The sequence below is a fragment of the Chrysochloris asiatica genome, unplaced genomic scaffold (genome assembly GCF_000296735.1).
Source record: "Chrysochloris asiatica unplaced genomic scaffold, ChrAsi1.0 scaffold00011, whole genome shotgun sequence".
Taxonomy (NCBI): domain Eukaryota; kingdom Metazoa; phylum Chordata; class Mammalia; order Afrosoricida; family Chrysochloridae; genus Chrysochloris; species Chrysochloris asiatica.
The window spans coordinates 31,261,902-31,282,255 of NW_006408529.1; the positions used below are offsets into that span (position 1 = coordinate 31,261,902).

The 20,354-nt window shown below is 37.2% G+C and overlaps 1 protein-coding gene across 1 annotated transcript in view; it reads left to right on the forward strand.

Annotated features, from left to right (window-relative positions):
• DLC1 (deleted in liver cancer 1) overlaps positions 1-20,354 on the forward strand; it is a 594,809-nt gene that overhangs the window by 150,676 nt on the left and 423,779 nt on the right. The window contains exon 3 of the mRNA XM_006834477.1: positions 12,223-12,372. Within this exon, the coding sequence (XP_006834540.1) occupies positions 12,223-12,372 (150 nt within the window). The remainder of the gene's footprint in view (positions 1-12,222; positions 12,373-20,354) is intronic.

Below are 20,354 nucleotides of genomic sequence, written 5' to 3' on the forward strand. Positions count from 1 at the left end.
GATTCAATGGCACTTAAACAACAACGACAACATCCACCATCTAAAATAACAATATTATTGGCCTATTTTATTATTAATTTGACACCATATACAAAAACTGGGGATTGAACAGAATACATCTGGCAAATAGGAGATTGTTATTGGTTTGGTGTGTTTTCTTTTCACCTCGTCTACATAAATTTTCTATTGAAAGGCAAAAGAGTGACATCTAAGGCTGACTTATTTAACTTACCTAAAAATCCTATTTTAGGATAATTCCATTATATTTAGCTTCTGACTGTCATTTCAGATGAAAATTTTCACTGCTTTTGAAGGGGGAAACAGATTTAATATCTTTCTGTTCTTTAAACAGGATATTATTTGAAGAAAGAAAAGTCTAGAATGAGGAATTTATTGTCAGATGAAATGTATAACACTAGTATGAGAATTCATACTAGTCCAGCTGGCTGCAGATCAAATAATTTTAGATGAAGTTGAGCCAACTCCTTTGCTAAAAGGTCTCTTTCTTTTACAGTCAAGCAAGGAGTATCACCATCCCAGAATAGTCAGGAAAATGAATATAGAATTGAAGACAGTGCAGGGGCCGGAACCTTGATTAAGATTCAGGAAGTCTTAGTTCTATTCCTGGTCCAGCCTTTCATTTATTATAACTATCTAAGTGATGGCAACCTCGTTGACAAACAGAGCATTCAGGCAACTCTATATTTGCTGAGCTAAACATCTATTTGGATGCATCTGGGAATTATACTGACTTTTGTTGTTGTTGTTCTCTATCAAACAGTTGGCATTAGGAAAACAGAACCCGTGTATCTCTAGAGAGACACCCTTCTCTTTGGATTTCATATTTACTCAGTCTGTAAAATGTCCGTTAACTTTCACTTCCTCCCCAGCAAGTTGTGTTTTGGCTGTTTGGTGGGTTCAATTAATAGCATTTGGAGAGAGAGGAGGATTGAGATTATCTTTCCCAAATGGAAGAAAAGAAGGTAGTGAAGTTTCCTGTTGTTTAAGCTTTACCAATTCAAAGGCTTCCTGGAGAGCGTGACCCCCTGGAAGCCTGGTTGATCTTCCCCAGAGGCCATCATGATCAAAGTGACCTCACCTCTGCCTAGGGACTAAATCTCTCTGGGAGTAAATAAGGAGCATCTCTCAGAATTCCATATGACCTCCATGTGGCTTGTCTGTGTTAAGTTTTTGACAACAAATGAAATTGTTGAAAAAAAGAAAAGTTATCTCCTAATTTGTCCAAGTGTCTGCTGACCTAAATACTGTGTCTCTAGGGATAGCCCGGGAAATTTCTTCCACAGAAGCTACATATATTATCTGTACTTTTACAACAGCTGGTTGCAGTCTCAAGACAACAGGATGTTTCTGTTCATAGCACTAAACAGACGCATAGCGGGAAAAGGAGGCATATATCACACCGTTGACTCAAGTTCAACTCACAGTCAGCTAACTAAATGGTTTTCTCCTCATTAAAAAAGCAGATTGTGACTACCACAGTAAGAATAGCCCATTCAGGTTCTAAACAGAATTATTCTCAGGCTAATGAAGGGGAGATAAAGAGCATAAGGAATGCTTCTTTTACTTTCCCTGGTCAGAAATACGTTGGTAAGTGCTGTAGATTCAGTTCCAACTCACAGCAACCTTGTAAGGGTTTCTAAGAACTGTCTGGTGGGTTTGAACCTCCAACCTTGTGGTTCACAGTCCAGTGCTTATCCTACAGCCCAATACTTGGAGTCCAGGAGTCAGAAATATAGTAGAGTACAAATGAACATTAGGCACTAACCTTTAATTGGGTCATTAATAGAATTGTGTCATATCTAGAGAGAAGTGAACAAAATTAATGAAGACTTGAAAACATATCATTTGAGAAATAATTAAAGGACCTAAAAATGATTCACATAGAAAAAGAAGACAACAGACAACATAGAATGTTCAACAATAACAATACTGTTATTGTTCTTAAGTGCCATCAAGTTGCTTCCAACTCATAGTGATCTTATGCACAACAGAACAAAACACTGCCCAGTTCTACGACATCCTTATAATCATTGTTAAATTTGAGCCCATTGCTGTTGCCACTGTGCCAATCCATCTCATTGTGGTTGTTGTGGTTGTTAAGTGTTGTTGAGTCACTTCCAACCCATAGCATCCCTGTACAGGGTTTCCGAGGAGTCACTGGTGTGTTTGAACCGACGACCTTGTGGCTCAAACCACCTTGCAGTGAAGTGCTTATCCTAGAGTGCCACACCAGGACTCTATATATGTCATTTCTTTAGGTATATTGTCCATAGCTTGTCATGATGAACACTACTGGAAGCCTTTGTATAAGCACAGGTTACCATATTTCTGGTATTCTCTACTTTCACCCAAGATCCATCTGACATCAGCAATGATGCCCCTAATCCCACGTTCTTGTCTGAATCCAGCTTGAACCTTTGGCAGTTCCCTGTCAATATACTATTGCAACTGGTTTTTTAATTGTGTCAAACAATATTTTACTTGCTTGTGATATTAATGATATTGCCCAATGATTCCCACATTCTGTTGGATCACTTCCCTTTGGAGTGGATACATATATAAATATCTTCAAATCAGTTGTCTTTCAAATTTCTTGACATAAATGAATGGGTGCTTCCTGTGCTTCATCAGTTTGTTAAAAGATTTCCGTTTGTATTCTGTCAATTCTGGGAGCCTTGTTCTTTGCCATTGTCATTAGTGCACGTTGAACTTCTTCCTTCAGTACCATTGGCTCTTGATCATATTGTTGTTGTTGTTATGTGCCATGAAGGCGGTTCCGACTCATAGCAACCCTGTACAGGGTTTCTGAAGCTGTAAATCTTTACGGCAAATGAGCAGATGAGCAGAAAGCTTCATCTTTCTCTGGTGGAACAGCTGGTAGTTTCGAACTGCTGACCATGAGATTAGCAGCCCAGTTCGTAACCACTATGCTACCAGAGTACATGCTACCTCTTAAATGGCTGAGTGGTTTTTTGGTGCAATGACTTTTTGGTACAGTGACTCTGTGTATTCGTATGTATTCTATAACAAAACTCTTCAAATATTTGACTGGCTGTTTCTTGGAAGCAATACCACTTATGTTGTTTAGTGCTGGAGGGAGAAATTGGGTAGTTAGAAGATGGCAGAATTTGACTCTTGAACATTTCTAAAAATTTTAGGTATGCAAATATGGAATGGTTCCTAGGGAACAGAATATAATGTGAATATGTGGACAACAAATATGCTTTGAATGAATGTTAACGTTTAAAGAACTGGGTTGAGTGACTTAAGAGTTTTCTTGCAATTAGTTATCATATTACTCAGAAACATAGTTCTGTATGTTGGAAGGAATAAGAATTGGACTATAGGAATTGAGAAGAGAACATATACCAAAACCAAAACAATACAAACAAATTCCAACGTATGGCAACTCTATGTATACAGACTTGAACAACTCCATAGAATGTTCAAGGCTGTGACCTTTAAGAAGTAGATTGGCATGCCTATCCTCTGACGCACCTTTGGGTAGGTTCAAACCACTGACTTTTTAGTTAGCAGCTATGTGCTTGAACATTTGTGTCATAAGTGGATATTATATTTTTTTAATTTGGTCATGGAAAGAAAGAGAAATGGGGTATTAGAACGAGGCCATGCCAGCATCTCTAGTCTGAACTTTTCCAGTGGAAGAGAGACCCAGACTTAAAACTTCTTGGGGCTCTGTTTTGTCATCTACAAAATTAGGGCACTAGGAGCAATAACCATAGACCTGGGCTTTTGTATTTCCAAATTCTTGGGTGTTGAATGAAATATCCAAGAGATAGAGTGAGCAACATGAATAAATGCATTTTAACATAAATAAAAATATATCTTAATTTTAACAATTTTTAAGGAGGTTTACAGATATAAATCTGTGGCATTGTAGGATAAGCACGGGACTGCTAACCGCAGGATCAGCGGTTCAAACCCACCAACTACTCCTTGAAAACCCAATTGATGGTATTTACCAACAAATTAAATAGTCATTATTACAATCACAATAATAGTGCAAAGAAGACTGATAAAGGAGCAACTATTAAAACTTAATTTATCCTCAAGCAGAAAATGACATTTTAATCACCAATTTGTATAGGGTTTTATCCAGGCAACAAGAGTTGAATTTAAGAAAAATAAACCAAATGTGTTATTTTAATATATGAATACATTATTTCAATAGGTTATTGTGTTGACTAACCATAACTACAAATATTGGTTTAACTACCAATGTTCCTACTGCAGTCAAATTGTAAGACTTCTTCACTTTCCAGTTATCACCATATGCCAACTCACAGTAGCCTACAAGAACAAATTGAGTGCATCTTTTTCTAAGTCTGCATTTAATAATGTCTAGTTGGTGCCTTAAAAATCAACAGTGAGAATGTTTACACCATAGACTTCAGCAAATACTACACATCAGGTCTGCTTTTTTTTTTTTTTTTTCAAATCTATTTGGTAAACATACCACTGCTTACCACCTGTTAGTTCTAAGAAATATGTTCCAGAAACAACTTATTAATTTCACTTTGATCTCAAAACATACAGGGTTTATTATTAAATTACATACTATTGCTGCATAATCAGTATAATATGGTTCAATTCAAAATTTACCAATAAAACAAAAGTATGAGTAGTACTAGAATTATTTTAGGATACATAGAACTGTTTAGTATGTGACACTAACAGATGTTAACTTATGATAAGTTTCCAAAAATGTTTTATTGAAAGCTGCCATATGTGTTACGAGCTAAATTTTATATTGCTAGTCAGATAGTATCACTCCTTTGCTTACCTCCTGCCAGTTGCCCCATTGCACAAAACATAAAATTTACCTCTTAACTGTGGTCTTCAAAACATATGCGTTGGATCTCATATATTTGGAACTGGTGTTCACCCATTCTCACGTTCCCTCCTCAGTTACCTTAACCATTTTCTGATCCTTATACCTTCCAAACTCATTCCCCTCTCAACAATATTGTACAAGTTTTCTCTTCACTGTGCTTGGAACACTCATTTCCTATATTACTACTGCTCCTCATCTTCTTCCTCCTCCTCCTCTTTCTTTCTCACTGTCTTTTCCTCCCCTGCCCTTTGCCCCCTGTTCTTTCTCATGTGCCCCTATTATAACCTTAATACTCTATCTCATGTGCCCCTATTATAACCTTAATACTCACTTTTCTAGAGAGCTCTTTTATGACCACCCTATATAAAGTACAGTGTCTGTATATTTCATTGTGGTTGTTGTTGTTGTTAAGTGCTGTTGAGTCATTTCTGACTCATAGCAACCCTGTACAGGGTTTCCGAGGAGTCACTGGTGGGTTTGAACTGACGACATTGTGGCTCAAACCACCTTGCAATAAAGTGCTTATCCTAGAGTGCCACACCAGGACTCCATATATCTCATTGCTTTAGTTATATTGTACTTACACTTGTTCCCATCTAAAACTATTTTATTTATGAAAGCATTTACTTTCATTGCCTGTCTTCCCATGATTGACTCTAAAATCCAGGAAAATGGACCGTGTGTGTCTTGTTCACTGAAGCTACTTATTCCCTTTAATAACAACGTGTTGTTTCCTTCAGTTAACAGTTGTCACAGAACAACTGTTAACTCAAGGAAAGTTGAGAGAGGAGAATTTAACATCTTGGACTTGATTTAAGTGGGTAAACTTACTGAAATAGGGAGGGGTTCATTAATAGATAGCTTCACATATTTAGAAGTTCTTCATGGACTAACTAAAGTGACAACATAAAAGTTAAGTCTCCACTGCAGAAAGTCTCAACCTAGCCAAAATCTGCAAATGTGCTGCTCTGTTTTCAGGAATGAGCAATTTGCTGGAATTTAGCCATGGACATATGAAAGGTTAGAACTTTGTGAAATATTAATATTGTGTCTTTAAAAACAAGGACAATAATATTTATCCAAAGTATTAGATTTGTGGTCACTCTGTTTTGTCAGGTTTCATGCTTTTTTAAAAAAATGTATGATAGCAGTTTGTGTACTGGACACTTTCAGCTGCAGGTAATGGGCAGTGAATCAGTAAGTGTCCATGAAGGAAAGGGAAAAAGAAAAAGTCTTATTTCTCTAAAGGAATATTATACAGAAAGGCTGTTTGGTTTTATTCCTTTTGGCAGATCATTTGAAATAACTTGATGCTGAGCCCATGGATCTGAAAACTTTTTTAAAACACAGTCTCAGCATCCAGTTAATTCAAAGACAAATTATTTCAGAGACTACTGCTGCTAGGTCTAGGATATCTTCAAGATATAGTGCTTTATCCAACATTAATTTATAGCTGGAAAATTTCCAAGATATATTTTCTAGGGCTTCAGGGAGGTGTCATTTCACTGGCTGCTATTAATTACATTATTATTATTCCTTAAAACTTAGTGCATGCATAGTGTGGAACTTGATTTGATGGCAGGTAGAAAACTCATAATCTCTGTCCCAGATAATGCTATAACTTAGAAATTAAAGGCAACCCCGCAAAACCATACATGGTTATTTAGATGCAAAGATTGTTACTTTACCAAGCAAGTTGCTATTGTTTAAGTGTCTTCAAGTTGATTCCGACTCATAGTGACCTATCTGGGGTTTCCTAGGAGTGACTGCTTGGTTTGAACCTCTGACCTTTTAAGTAGAAGTCCAGTGCTTACCCTATAGCACCGCACCAGAACTCCTTTGCTTTTAAGAATAAAGAAACATAAACAAACATGTTGGAGCCATTATTAAAGGGATTGTGAGTCTTCTATTCAATCATCTTTTTCCATTTAGAAAGGAGTTCAATGAAATAATCACTAATATTCTAGGGATCCTAGTTTTAAGTTATAGGTAAGATTTTACTATAAATAACATGCTTGAATATGACACAGTTCTGTAGCATTGAGAGATATGATTTACAGATAGTCCTAGATTTATGTCATACAGTAAGACCCTGATGTTATAAGAGCCCTTCCTAAGTGCGTCTTTAAGAATTTGTCCAAATTTGTCAGGACTTCCAACTAGTTCTTCCCAATTCAGTCATGTGCAAGGAAGACCAAAACAAATCCAAATTTTTAAAGTTAGATAAACTGAAAAGATAACCAGAACAGGGAAAAATACTGGTTGAAGCTTTCTTTTTCAGAATCTTAATCTCACTCTTACAGAAGAAAGGCAATGTACATACTGCATAGCAACCAAAGCTCTTGCCCTCATATTTGAGTACAGTCAAAAGGGCCAATGCCCTGCTCAAATATGGCGGTGCCCCACTCAAAAATGGTTGCCAACTGAGTAGCTTTGAATGTGTGTTACTCTCCTATAGTCTTGCCAGTGATCTATTCTCACATATCTAGCTCCTGAAAAGGTTCACTACTCCTCATTCGAGTCTCCCACTCCAGGCTTTGACATGTCATTTTTCCTGTTCTGGCTACTGTGCCAAATCTGTCAAATTGTAAAGCTTTGGATCTGTTCTATCTTACTTAGTTGGCCTTGGCGGCACCTATATAAAGAAAACTACAAAACATTACTACACGAAACCAAAAGAGACTTACAAAAATGGAAGAATATACCATGCTCCTGAAAAGGAAGACTTAACATTGAAAATGTCAATACTACCCAAAGTAATCTACACATATAATGAAATCCCAATCCAGATTCTGAAGACATTCTTTAGAAAGATGGAAAAAACAATTACAAACTTTATATGGAAAAGAAAGAGACCCAGGATAAGCAAAACACTGCTTAAGAACAAGAACCAAGTTGGAAGCCTCTCATTCCCTGATTTCAAAATTTGCTACATAACTACAGAGGTCAAAACAGCCTGGTACTGGTACAATGAAAGATATATAGATCAATGGAACAGAATCAAGAATCTAGAAATTAACCCATCCACATACAGCCAGCCAAATGATCTTTGACAAAGTGTCAAAGTACATAGAGTGGGGAAGACATAGTCTCTTCAACAGATGGTGCTAGCAGAACTGGAAATCAATATGCAAAAGACTGAAACAAGACCATTACCTCATGACATATAAAAAAAAAAACTCAATATGGATGAAAGAAGTAAATATGAATCCCAGAATTATAAAAGTCATCAAGGAAAATTAGGGACAAATTTAAGGGCTTTAATCCAGGGAAAACACACACTACCACACATTTTGAAAATTACACAAACAAAAGTAGACAAAATAGATGATTGGGACATTCTAAAAATTAGAAACTTTTGTGCATCAAAGGGTTTCACCAAAAGAGTAAAAAGGGAGCCCACAGAATGGGAAAACATCTTTTGCAATGATGCATCCAACAAGGGACTAATTTCTAAAATCTATAGGAAACTATAACACCTCTACAAGAAAAAGAGAAATAACCCAGTTTTAAAATGGGCACAGGACACAAGCAGACTCTTCACCAAAGAAGACATTTGGGCAACCAACAAACATGAAGAAATGTTATAATTAGCCATTGTTCTTGTTGTTGTTAAGTGCTATCGAGTCGGTTCCAACCCATAGCAACACTGAATAGGGTTTCCAAGGAGCAGCTGGTAAGTTTGAACTGCCAACCTTGCAGTTCAAACAGCTTTTCAGTCTGGCACATTAACCTACATTACCACACCAGGACTCCATAGAGAGATGCAAATCAAAACAACAATGAGATATCATCTCACACCAGCAATAACAGAAAAGTTCAAAAATGCAGAGGACAATAAATGCTGATGAGGATGTGGAGAGACTGGAACGCTCCTACATTGCTGGTGGGAATGCAAAAAGGTCCAACCACTTTGGAAAACAATATGGCGCTTCCTCAGAAGGTTGGAAATAGAAAAACCATATGATCCAGCCAATTCCTTGACTTGGTATATATCCACAAGAAATATGAGTCATAACGTGAGTAGACATATGCACACCAATGTTCATAGCAGCACTATGTACAATAGCAAAATGATGGAGACAGCCTAAATGCCCACCAATGGAAGAATGGATAAACAAAATTTGGTACATACACATAATGGAATATTATGCTACCAAGGAAGCCCTGGTTGCCAGAAACACTAGTTTGAAGCATGTGCTGCATTTACTTGCTTATATTTTATCGCCAAATCCTCGGAGATGTGTTCCTGAAAGGCAGGGCAAGCTTGCCAAGTGCTGGTAAGGAGTCTTTGACATTTCCTATATGCTGTGCCACTTCATACTTTCAATAAAGGTAACCTAAAACAAAAACAAAAGAATAAACAGATCTGCATTGGAAGATGTACAGACCGAGTGCTCCTTGTAAGCCAAGATGGTCAGACTACATCTCTCATATTTTGAACCTATGGTCAAGAGCCACTAGTCCCTGGAGAAAGATATCATGTTCAGTAAATTAGAGCGTTGGAGAAAAAGAGGAATACCCCAAATGAAATGGATTGCTACAGTGGCAGCAGCAATTGGCTCAGGCATAGTGATTATTGTAAAGTTGGCCCAGGACTAGGCAGTGTTCTGTTTGTTGTGCATAGGGTTGCTATGAGTCATTGCAGACTTGATTCCACTTAAGAACAACAACAACATGAGTTGGAAAGGACTAGAAGGCACTTAACAACATTAAGTACAATAGAACTTACGGATAATGAAAATTGTGTAATTCTACTAGTCTGTCAGAGTCTCACTTTATATTTTAGAGAGCAGGAACAATGAGAAAAAATGGAAGTACTAATAACCTGAAGGAATTAACATATCTGAGAAATTCTTGTTTTCTTCACAAAATCCATTTGTCTGTCAAAATAGGATGAGTTCTTTTAATGTGACTTGTTAATCAATTGAGCCAAACACAAAGCCAGCTTGTCAAACATTACTTTAATTGATTGTTTTTTGACTCATTTAATCTAATAAAGCAATTATTTTAATATTTGAAAGATAATGCTTCTGTGAGAATAACAATGTGCTATAAACACTTACACAATTAAACAGATCAGGAGCAAATTTCCAGTTATCTGGGGGGTTCTCCAAATGCTGACTGGGATATTTAGTGGAATTTTTTAAATGCCAAAAACAGGCAATCAATCCTATTACTAATGCCATGAATAGATCAAAGTCCCAAGTCTACTACCCATGTATAGATCCTCCACAGGCTTTCCTTTGGGGTCTGCCACTGGTTTTCTTTTTAAAACTGATTGCACCGACAAACACTGTTTGGAGACTATGTCTGACTTCCCTTGGCTTTACAAGTGGGAAAGAGAATCAAACTCAAAATTAGTCCAAGGCCAATTCTTATGAAGCAGAAGTCAGACATACTTCTACCCTACAACTCTTTTTGCCCTATTCTGACACCAACAATCCCTCCCACATCTGCTTCACATCTGGGTTTGATACTAAATTTCAATAGCCACACAGAACTTATAAAAATACTCATGATTATTGGGTTTATTAGGGATGTGAACAGGGTACAATTCAGCATCAGTAAAACTCAAGACACAGTAGTTCTCCAGTCACAAATGTCTCATGTCTGCCATATTGCAAGCACATCTCACTCTTATCTTCTGCTTGTCAGTCATGCGGTCCCTTGGCCTCTACCCTGTTCCCAGTCCATGGGCCTAGAACCTGAAGCTGCTCTGTTTCTCCAAGCCATTGCCTCTGCTGTCACCTCTGCTGTTGCTGCTTTTTTAGATAGGGATCTCACACTCTACTCATGCTCTTTCTTCTTGATGGTTCTGGGATCTTCCATTCATGCTTCTGAGGTGGTTCCTTTCAAACCTAGCTGCATGGCGTAACTAACCAATCCCAGCCTTAGAGTCCCGTACACCTTATTTGCATGGTTCCACCCAATCACTTGGTGGGAATTAAGAAGACATTGGATAGAAAAGTCATATCCAGTAAATTCAAGGTACCACAGCACCCAAATAAATAATTCAGGAGGATGACGGCATGAGTCACAAATGTGGCACATGCTTACTTGCTCCTGAGTCCATTACACCCTTGAATGGATTTGGCTTCTAAAATACCAAACTATGATTCACATGTTTTCTTTTTCCTTTCCTAAAAAACAGTTCAAATTCTCAACACTGACATTTGCACAACATAGGGAATTTGGAAGATTTATAACACTTAGTAATTTATTTTAAAGTTAGGCCTAAATAAATCTATATGAGCAAAAGTAGAGCCCCTGGGTGTTACAAATAGCTAATGTTCTCAGTTGCTAACCAAAAAATTGAAAGTTGAAATCCTCTCAAAGGATTTCAGAAAGTTCTGGCAATTTACTTCCAAACATTTATGCATTGAAAACCCTACAGAACACAGTTCTACTCTAACACACATGAGGTAAACATAAGTCAGAATCTACTTAATAACACACATAAGCAAAAGTGTATCCATAAATATATGTATGTCTATATTATAGAGGAACCAAAATAAATTATGGATGTCACTTAAGAAAATATATATTCTTGTAGAGTGTTTTTCCAAAAGTGTGTGATAGTAAGATCATTGAAAGGAGATATTGTCTATGCCATATCTTGAAGGAGCAGTAAGTGAATTGTCCCATGCAAGGAAACTTGGTTCCTGTACAAGCTACAAAGCTACTTTACTTGATTCTTAGACCATTTTTACCATATTCATAAATATCTTTCTAATTCTTGCATGGTGTGGTGGTGGTGGTGGTGGTATGCTGTGGAGTTTGTTCCAACTCATAGTGACCCTGTATAGGGTTTCTGAGGCTGTAAATCTTTATGGAAGCAGAAAGCCTCATCTTTTCTCTTGCGAAATGGCAGGTAATTTCGAACTGCTGACCTTGAGATTAACAGCCCGACTTATAACCACTATGCTACCAGAGTTCCTTAATTCCTGCATACACATCCATAAGTCTCTAACCACAAATTGTTTTTATTATTAATTATAAGTAATTGATTCATACTCTGAAAAAAGGGAATTAATGTATAATTTTCCCCCATTATATATTTTTTAAAATAGAATTAATAATAATTGGTGTTATACTTTTTTCTCTTTACACTTTTCTTCAGAAGATGCATACTTAATATTCATGTGCAATGTTTTTCTGGCAGTAGGTCAATATCTTCTTAATGAACAGCCCATTTGTGATGTGGGACAGAACTTTCCTCCCCCTTTAAATAGTAGACTGGCTATTATTCAATGTCTCTTTCATCACATTGAAGAACAGGGAACTTTTTATTTTTCCCAAGAAATGGCCTTTCAGATTCAGTAACAACATGTTCTGTTTTTCAGGAAGTAAGAGAAGATCGAGATCGTGCACGCCTGGACTCCATGGTGCTGCTAATTATGAAACTGGACCAGCTCGATCAGGACATCGAGAATGCGCTCAGCACCAGCTCCTCTCCATCCAGCACACCAACAAACCCCCGGCGGCACATACCTGTGAGCTCCCCACCTACCAACATCCCCCTAAGAATATCTCACTAGTACATACAGTCCTTGATATAAAAACAAACCAACCTCTGCCATCAAGTCAATTCCAACTCAAAGGATACTGAGACTGTAAATCTTTATAGGAGCAGAATCCTATCTTTTTCCTAAGGAGTGAATTGTGGATTTGAACTGCCAACCTGTGATCAGCAGTCCAATGTTTATCCTATGGTGCCACTAGTGACTTCGATTGTTGTTGTTAATTGCCTTTAAGGTCGCTTCATAACGACCTTATGTACAACAGAAGGGAACACTGCCTGGTCCTGTACCAACCTCACAATCATTACTATGTTTGAACCCATTGCTGCCACCACTGTACCGATCCATCTCATTGGGGGTCTTGCTCTTTTTCTTCAACCTTCCAGTATACTAATCATGATATCCTTCTCCACAGAGGTCTCTTCTAATAATATGTTTGAAGTTTGAGAGGTGAAGTCTGGCCATCCTGGTTTATAAGGGGCATTCTGGCTGCACTTATTCCAACACAGATTTGTTCGTTCTTTTGGCATTCCATTGTATTTTTAATCTTCTCCTCCAACACCATAAACCAAATGCATCAATTCTTCTACCATCTTCTTTATTCACTGTCCAACTTTCACATAAGGTTATTGAAAATAGCATGGATTGGGTCCGGTTCACCTTAGTCCTCAACTTTACTGTTGAATACTTTAAAGAGGTCTTGTGTAGCAGATTTGCCTAATGCAGTACATCATTTGGTTTCTTGACTTCTGTTTTCATGAGTGACAATGGTAGATCCAATCAAAATGAAGTCTATGATAACTTGAATGTTTTCACTATTTATCATGATGTTATTTATTAGTCCATGGGTGAGGATATTTGTTTTCTTTACGTTGAGGTACAACCCATACTGAAGACTGTGGTCTTTTATCTTCAGTAATAAATATTTGATGATACATCAAGCAAGGCTGTATCATCTACACATCACAGGTTCTTAATGACTCTTCCTCCAATCCTGATCCACATTCTTCTTCATATAATCCAGTTTATCAGATTATTTGCTCAGCATACAGATTGAATAAATATGGCAAAATAATACAACCCTGGAGCACACCTTTCCTAATTTTAAACCATTCCGTTTCCCCTTGATGTGATCAAACAACCGCCTCTTGGTGGTCCGTATATAGGTTCCTCATGAGCATAATTAAGAGTTCCAGAATACTCATTTTCCATAATGGTTTTCACAGCTCAACATGATCCACACATTCAAAAGTTTTTGCATAGTAAACAAAGCACAGGTAATTATCTTTCAGGTATTCTCTGCTTTCAGCCAAGACCCTTTTGACATCAGCAATGATACTTTTCATTCAATGTCCTCATCTGAATCCAACTTGAACCTTTAATATACTGTTGCAGCCAATTTTGAATTATCATTAGTAAAACTTTACTTGAATATGATATTAATGATATTGTCTGGTAAATTCCACATTCTGTTGGGTCCCTTCTTTGGAAGGGGCAAAATGTGGATATTTTCCAATTAGTTGGTCAGGTAGCTGTCTTCCAAGTTTCTTGGCATAGATAAGTGAGTATCTTCAGTGCTGCATCAGTTGGTTAAAGATTTTAGTTTGTATTCCATCAATTCCCAGAGTCTTATTATTTACCAGTGCCTTCAGTGTACCTGTACTTCTGTTAATATCATTGACTCATGATCATATGCTATCTGTCACTCTTTTTATTTTTTCAACTTTTTATTGGGAATTAAATGAAGGTACACAAACAAGACCTTCAGCCTTACTTTAAACCAATCATATGTTTTGTTTCATTTCAACAATTACACTCCCCTCTCTGTAACAACAGTTATCCTGCTTCCTCTGTGTGCCTTTCTTTTACATCTTATTTTTTCACAAATGAACAAAGCAAAAGTATTTGATGTACACATGCAAAACAAAAATTTTATATTCATCTGGTAGTGTAGTGGTTATGAATCAGCTGCTAATCTCATGGTCAGCAATTCAAAATTACCAGCTGTTCCATGGGAGAATGAGGAGCCTTTCTGCTCCCATAAAGATTTACAGCCTCGAAAACCCTGTATAGGGTCTCTATGAGTGGGAACTGACTCCACAGCACATAACAACAACAACAGGTGTCTAACGGGTACATTTTGCAAGCCAGCCTCCCGCCCACAGGCACACAGCCTTTATCAGTCCATGGACCTAGAGAACTCAGTGCTTTATCTCTCTATGCCATCACCTCTGCAATTGTCTTTACAGTTGCTGATTTTCTGAGTAGGATCTCACACTCCACTCATGCTCTTCCTTCTTGATTGTCCTGGGTTCCTTTGTTCCTGAAATGAAAGTATAACTACGCCCTGCTTTTAGTTACACATCTTCTACAATTACAGTTGTGACAGTTACAATTAATTCTGATAGCAACTACTCACAACTGAATCATAACATCCTATCACATCATCCCCCACCCACTTTCATCTGATCCATCTGGAAAAGAGGAAAACTATTAAGTGGGAATTCTACCCTACCCCCCTCATTCTAAAACTAAGCACACTCATGAGAGCTTGTAAGCTAGTAATTTAGTTCCTTTATAGTCCCTCAATTTTGATAGGCAATGTCTAAACTGTCCATCCCTATCAACCCAGTGCACTGAGAAAACAAGTTTGATCCTTGATGTGAATAATCCTTCCATTTAGTTTGGACTTTTGAGAAACTGCATCCATAAGCAAATGTCCAGTTCATCAAATTTAGCAATTTATGCTTGCTCACGGTATCAAACCTCTTTATCTTCATCTGGTCTAGTTCTGGCCCACTAGACATCCAAGCTAAGTCAAATGAGTAGTAGCTGGAAATTTGGGAGCTCTTACACACCTCCCCACACTTGGCCACTTCACTCTTAGCTTTAGCCTCTAGTGGCTAGGTCAGTGTCTATGGGCTTGGGAGTTCACACATCTCCCTAAACTTCAGACTTGCCAGTCTTCCTCTTCTCTCATCTCAAGACCAATGCCTGTCAATGGAACATGGCAGCATTCAGCCTATGTCTTCATTGCTGCATTGCCCCCTTCCACTCACAAGTTGACCAGAGCAGTCACCAGCAAGCATACTAAACTGCTTGTGGGTTCCCTTTGAGTTTCAGGAGGGAAATTTTTCTTGTCGTGATGACTTCAAGGCAAACAGCTTGCTTAATATTCTAACAGCCAAACAGTTTGCTTTTTTTTTTGCAGGTCTTTCTTTCAGAAAGTATCTTCTGTTCTTCTAGTTATTACAGGTTAGTCTGCATTAGTATTTCAAGTGGGAATGTCCTACCTCAGAAGGTTCTGGGTAGCCTTAACAAAAAGTCTATCGCCCCTTTCATCTAATCCAATCAGTTATAGGGTGAAGATCAGTTTACAAGCTTCCTGTAATCATAATTCTAAATAATCATTTCTATCACACTTAAATGTCTACTTTACAACAGCAGGTAGGGGAAAACAACATCCACAAGACAGTCAAGCCCCTAAACAGTTTTTGCCTCTCCTTTACCCATTCATACTACATCTTCATCCCTGTATCACACAGCGCTGTTGTTCCAAGGTTCTGTACACATCACTATTTACCTCTATCCTATTTAGTCCACGCGTACCTCCCTAATTCTTCTACTTTCTTCATTATTCATCTGTCTTCTTATGTATTGCCCTCCTCCTCCTTGTATATTGCCCTCCATATCACCTGAATTATCATGTATCTACCCCCTGTCCTATGAAATACCCTCCTTCCTGCCCCTGGTAACCATCAAGCAATTTATCTGTTAGTATGGAAATCTTAAGTTTTTACAATAATGGTCTCATGCAATATTTGTCCGTTTGTGATTGACTAATTTCACTCACCATAAAACGTGTTATGGGGTCTTTTGCAGCTTGGTCATTATTCTTCATGGTTGCATAATATTCCATTGTGCGTATGTGCCAACGTTTGTTTATCCATTCTTCCATTGATGGGCACTTAAGCTGTCTCCGTCTTTTTGTAATTGTGAATAGTGCTACGATGAACATTGGTGTGCATATATCTACTTGTGTCCTGGATCATATTTTTTGTGACTTCTGGCATGGCACTATGGATCAGCACTGGATGGCAACCCACCAGCTGCTTCTTGGAAACCCTATACAGGGTTGCTATGAGTCAGAACTGACTCAACAGTACTTAACAACAACAACAACATATACCAAGTAGAAGAATTGCTAGATCATAAGTAGTTCCCAATGTTCAAAGGAAGCACTGTATAATTTCTAGAGTGGTTGGACCATTTTACAACCATTAGCAGTGTAGGATAGCCCCAGTCTCTCCACACTCTCACAAGTATTTCTTTTTTGTTTTTTAGAACTTCACTGTTAATACTGGTATGAGGTGATATCTCATTATTGTTTTGATTTGCATCTCTAATGGCTAATGATTATGAAATTTCTTCATTTGCTTGTTGGCTGCCCAGATGTCTTCCTTGGTGAAGTGTGTTTTTATGTCCTATGCCCATTTTTTAATTGGGTTATTTTTCTTTTTCTTGTAGAGGAATAGTTTCCTATAAATTTTAGAGATTAGTCCCTTGTCAGATATTTCATTGCAAAAAAATTTTTGAGTATGTGGGCTCCCTTTTCACTCTTTTGGTGAAATCTTTTGATGAACAAAATTTTCTAATTTTTAGTATGTCCCAGTCATCTATTTTGTCTTCTATTAATTTGTTTTTTTTCAATATTTGATAAACTATATATGCCATGTATTAGAGCCCCTCAGTGTGTCCCTATTTTTTCATTGATGATCTTGGTAGTTCTGGGACATACGCTATCTCTTAAAATGATTGAACATCAACCTTTTTTTGATACAGTGACTCTATGTTCTTCCATCTTTTTTTTTTCTTTTTTTTTTTTTTTAATGTTTTCTGCATCATTCAATCCTTCCACATTGCTAGTTGAGGCTTGATTTTGTTGTTATTCTTTCAGCTTGAAAAATGCTAAGTTTGTTCTTCCCTTTTGTTTTTCTAACTCCCAGTCTTTCTGCATTTCATTATAATACTTGATTATTTCTTTTCAAGCTGCACTTTGAAATTTTCTGTTCAGCTCTTTTATTTCCTCATTTCTATCAGGTGTTTTGCATTTGTATACTAGAGAGCAACTTTCAGTGTCTTCTGATATCCATTTTGGTCTTTTCCTAGTCTCCTTGTCTTCTTAATGAAATTCTGTTTTCCTCCTGTATAATGTTCTTGATGTCATCCTACAACTCTCCTGGTTTTAATCATTATTGTCTAAATACATCAAGTTTGTTCTTTAGATGCTTTCTAAATTTAAGTGGAATAAGTTCAAGGTCATATATTCTCGTTGACATGTTTTAATTTTCTTCAACTTCAGCCTATCATGCAATGTTTAACATTGTTTCTATCACCAAGGCTATATGTGCCAACTACTGATCCTTCCTCTTTGTTTCCTACGTTTACATTGCAGTCATCAGGGATTATCAATACATCTTTGTTTCATGTTTGATCAGTTTCAGATTGAAGAAGTAGGTAGAATTATTCAATCATCATCATTGGCTTTACTAGTTGGTGCATAAATTTGATTAATAGTGGTTTCTGTTGTTGTTAGGTGACAACTCATAGTGACCCTATGCACAACAGAATGAAACAGTGCCTGGTCCTGCACTGACTTCCCAATCGTTGCTGTGTTTGAGCCCATTGCTGCTGCCACTATGCCAATCTATCTTGTTGGGGGTCTTCCTCTTCTTCTCAGACACTCCACTTTACCAATCATAATATCCATCTCTAGGGACTGATCTCTCCTGTTAATATGTCCAAAATATGAGAGGCAAAGTGTGGCCATCCTGGCTTACAAGGAGCATTCTGGCTGTACTTCTTCCATCACAGAACATGTTCTTTTGGCAATCCATACTTTTAATCTTCTCCTCCAATACCATAACTCAAATACATCAGTTCATCTATGGTCTTCCTTATTCACTGTCCAACTTTCACATGCATATGAGGTTATTGAAAATACTATGGCTTTGGCCAGGTGCACCTTAGTCCTCAAGATGACATCTTTGCTCTTCAACACTTTAAAGAGGTCTTGAATCTAATGCAATATGTCATTTGATTTCTTGACTTCTGCTTCCATGAGTATAGATGATTGACCTGAGAAAAATGAATCTTTGACAAGTTCCATATGCCTTGGAATATGTTATTTGTTAGTCCAGTGGTGAGTATTTTTGTTTTCTTTATATTGAGGTGCAATCTGTACTAAAGGCTGTGGTCTTTGATCTTCATCAGCTTTAAGTCCTAGTCATCTGCATATCATAGGTTAATAATGAGTCTTCTACCAATCTTTGATATAATCAAGCTTTTCAGATTATTTGTTCTGTATACATATTTTACAAGTATGGTGAAAGAAAGTAACTCTGATGCACACCTTTCCTAATTTTAAACCAATCAGTGTTCCCTTGTTCTGTTCAAACAACTGCCTCTTGATCTCTCTGCATTTTCCTCATAAGCATAGTTAGTTATTCGGTAATACTCATTTTCTGCAATATTTTCCAAGTTTGTCATGATCCACAAATCAAAAGCCTTTGCATAATCAATAAAGCACAGGTAAACATCTTTCTGGTATTCTCTGCTTTCAGCCAAGATTCATCTGACATCATCAATGATATCTCTCATTCCATGCCTTCTTTCTGAATCTTGCTTGAACCTATAGAAGAGCTCTGTCAATGTATGGTTACAACCATTTTGTATTATCTTTAACAAGATTTTACTTGCATGTGATATTAATGATATCGTCCAATGATTTCCACATTCTGTTGGGTCACCTGTCTTTGGAATGGGGACAAATATAGATCTATTCCATTCAGTTGGCCAGGTAGTTGTCTTTCAATTTTTTGGCATAGATCAGTCAGTGCCTGCAGTGCTACATCAGTTTGTTGAAAGATTTCATTTTGTATTCCATCAATTCTGTTCCTTGTTCTTTGCCAATGTCTTCAATGCACCTCGGGCTTGTTCCTTCAGTATCATTGGCTTTTGATCTTATGCTACCTCATGAAATGGTTGAACATTGACCATTTATTTTTGGTACAGTGACTCTGTGTATTTCTTCCATCTTCTTTTTATGCTTTCTGCATCATTCAATATTTTGCCAATAGAATCCTTCAATATTTCAAGATTTTTTTTTCTTCAGCTTAAGAAATGCTGACAGTGTTCTTCCCTTTTGGTTTACTAACTTCAAGTAATTGCACATATCATTATAATATTTGGCTGTCTTCTTGAGCTGGCCTTTGAAAATTTATGTTCAGCTCTTGTATCTCTTCACTTCTTCCATTTGCTTTAGCATCTCTACATTGTTCTTGTATTTCTTTAGCATCTCTACATTGAAGAGCAAGTTTCAGAGTCTCTTCTGACATCTATTTTGGTCTTTTCCTTCTTTCTTGTCTTCTTAATGGCCTTTTGCTTTCTTCCTGTATGATGTTTTTGATGTCATCGCATAACTCTTCTGGTTACAGTCACTAGAGTCTAATGCAACAAATTTGTCATTGAGGTGGTCTCTAAATTCAGGTGGGATAGGTTCAAGGTTATTTTTTGTCTCTCATGGACTTGTAATTTTCTGAAACTTTAGCCTGAACTTGCATATGAGCAACTAATGATCTGTTGTACAGTCTGCCCCTGGCCTTGTCTTGGCTGACGATATAGAGCTTTTCTACTATCTTTTTCCACAAATGTAATGAATTTGATTTCTGTGTATTCCATCTGGTGAGGTCCTTGTATATATATAATCATCTTTTATGTTGTTTATGATAGGTATTTGCAATGAAGAAGTCATTGGTCTTGCGAAATTCTATCATATGATCTCCAGTATCGTTTCTATCACCAAGGCCATACTTTTCAACTATTGATCCTTCTGCTTTTACATTCTAATCACTAGTAATTATCAATGTATTTTGACTGAATGTTTGATCAGTTTC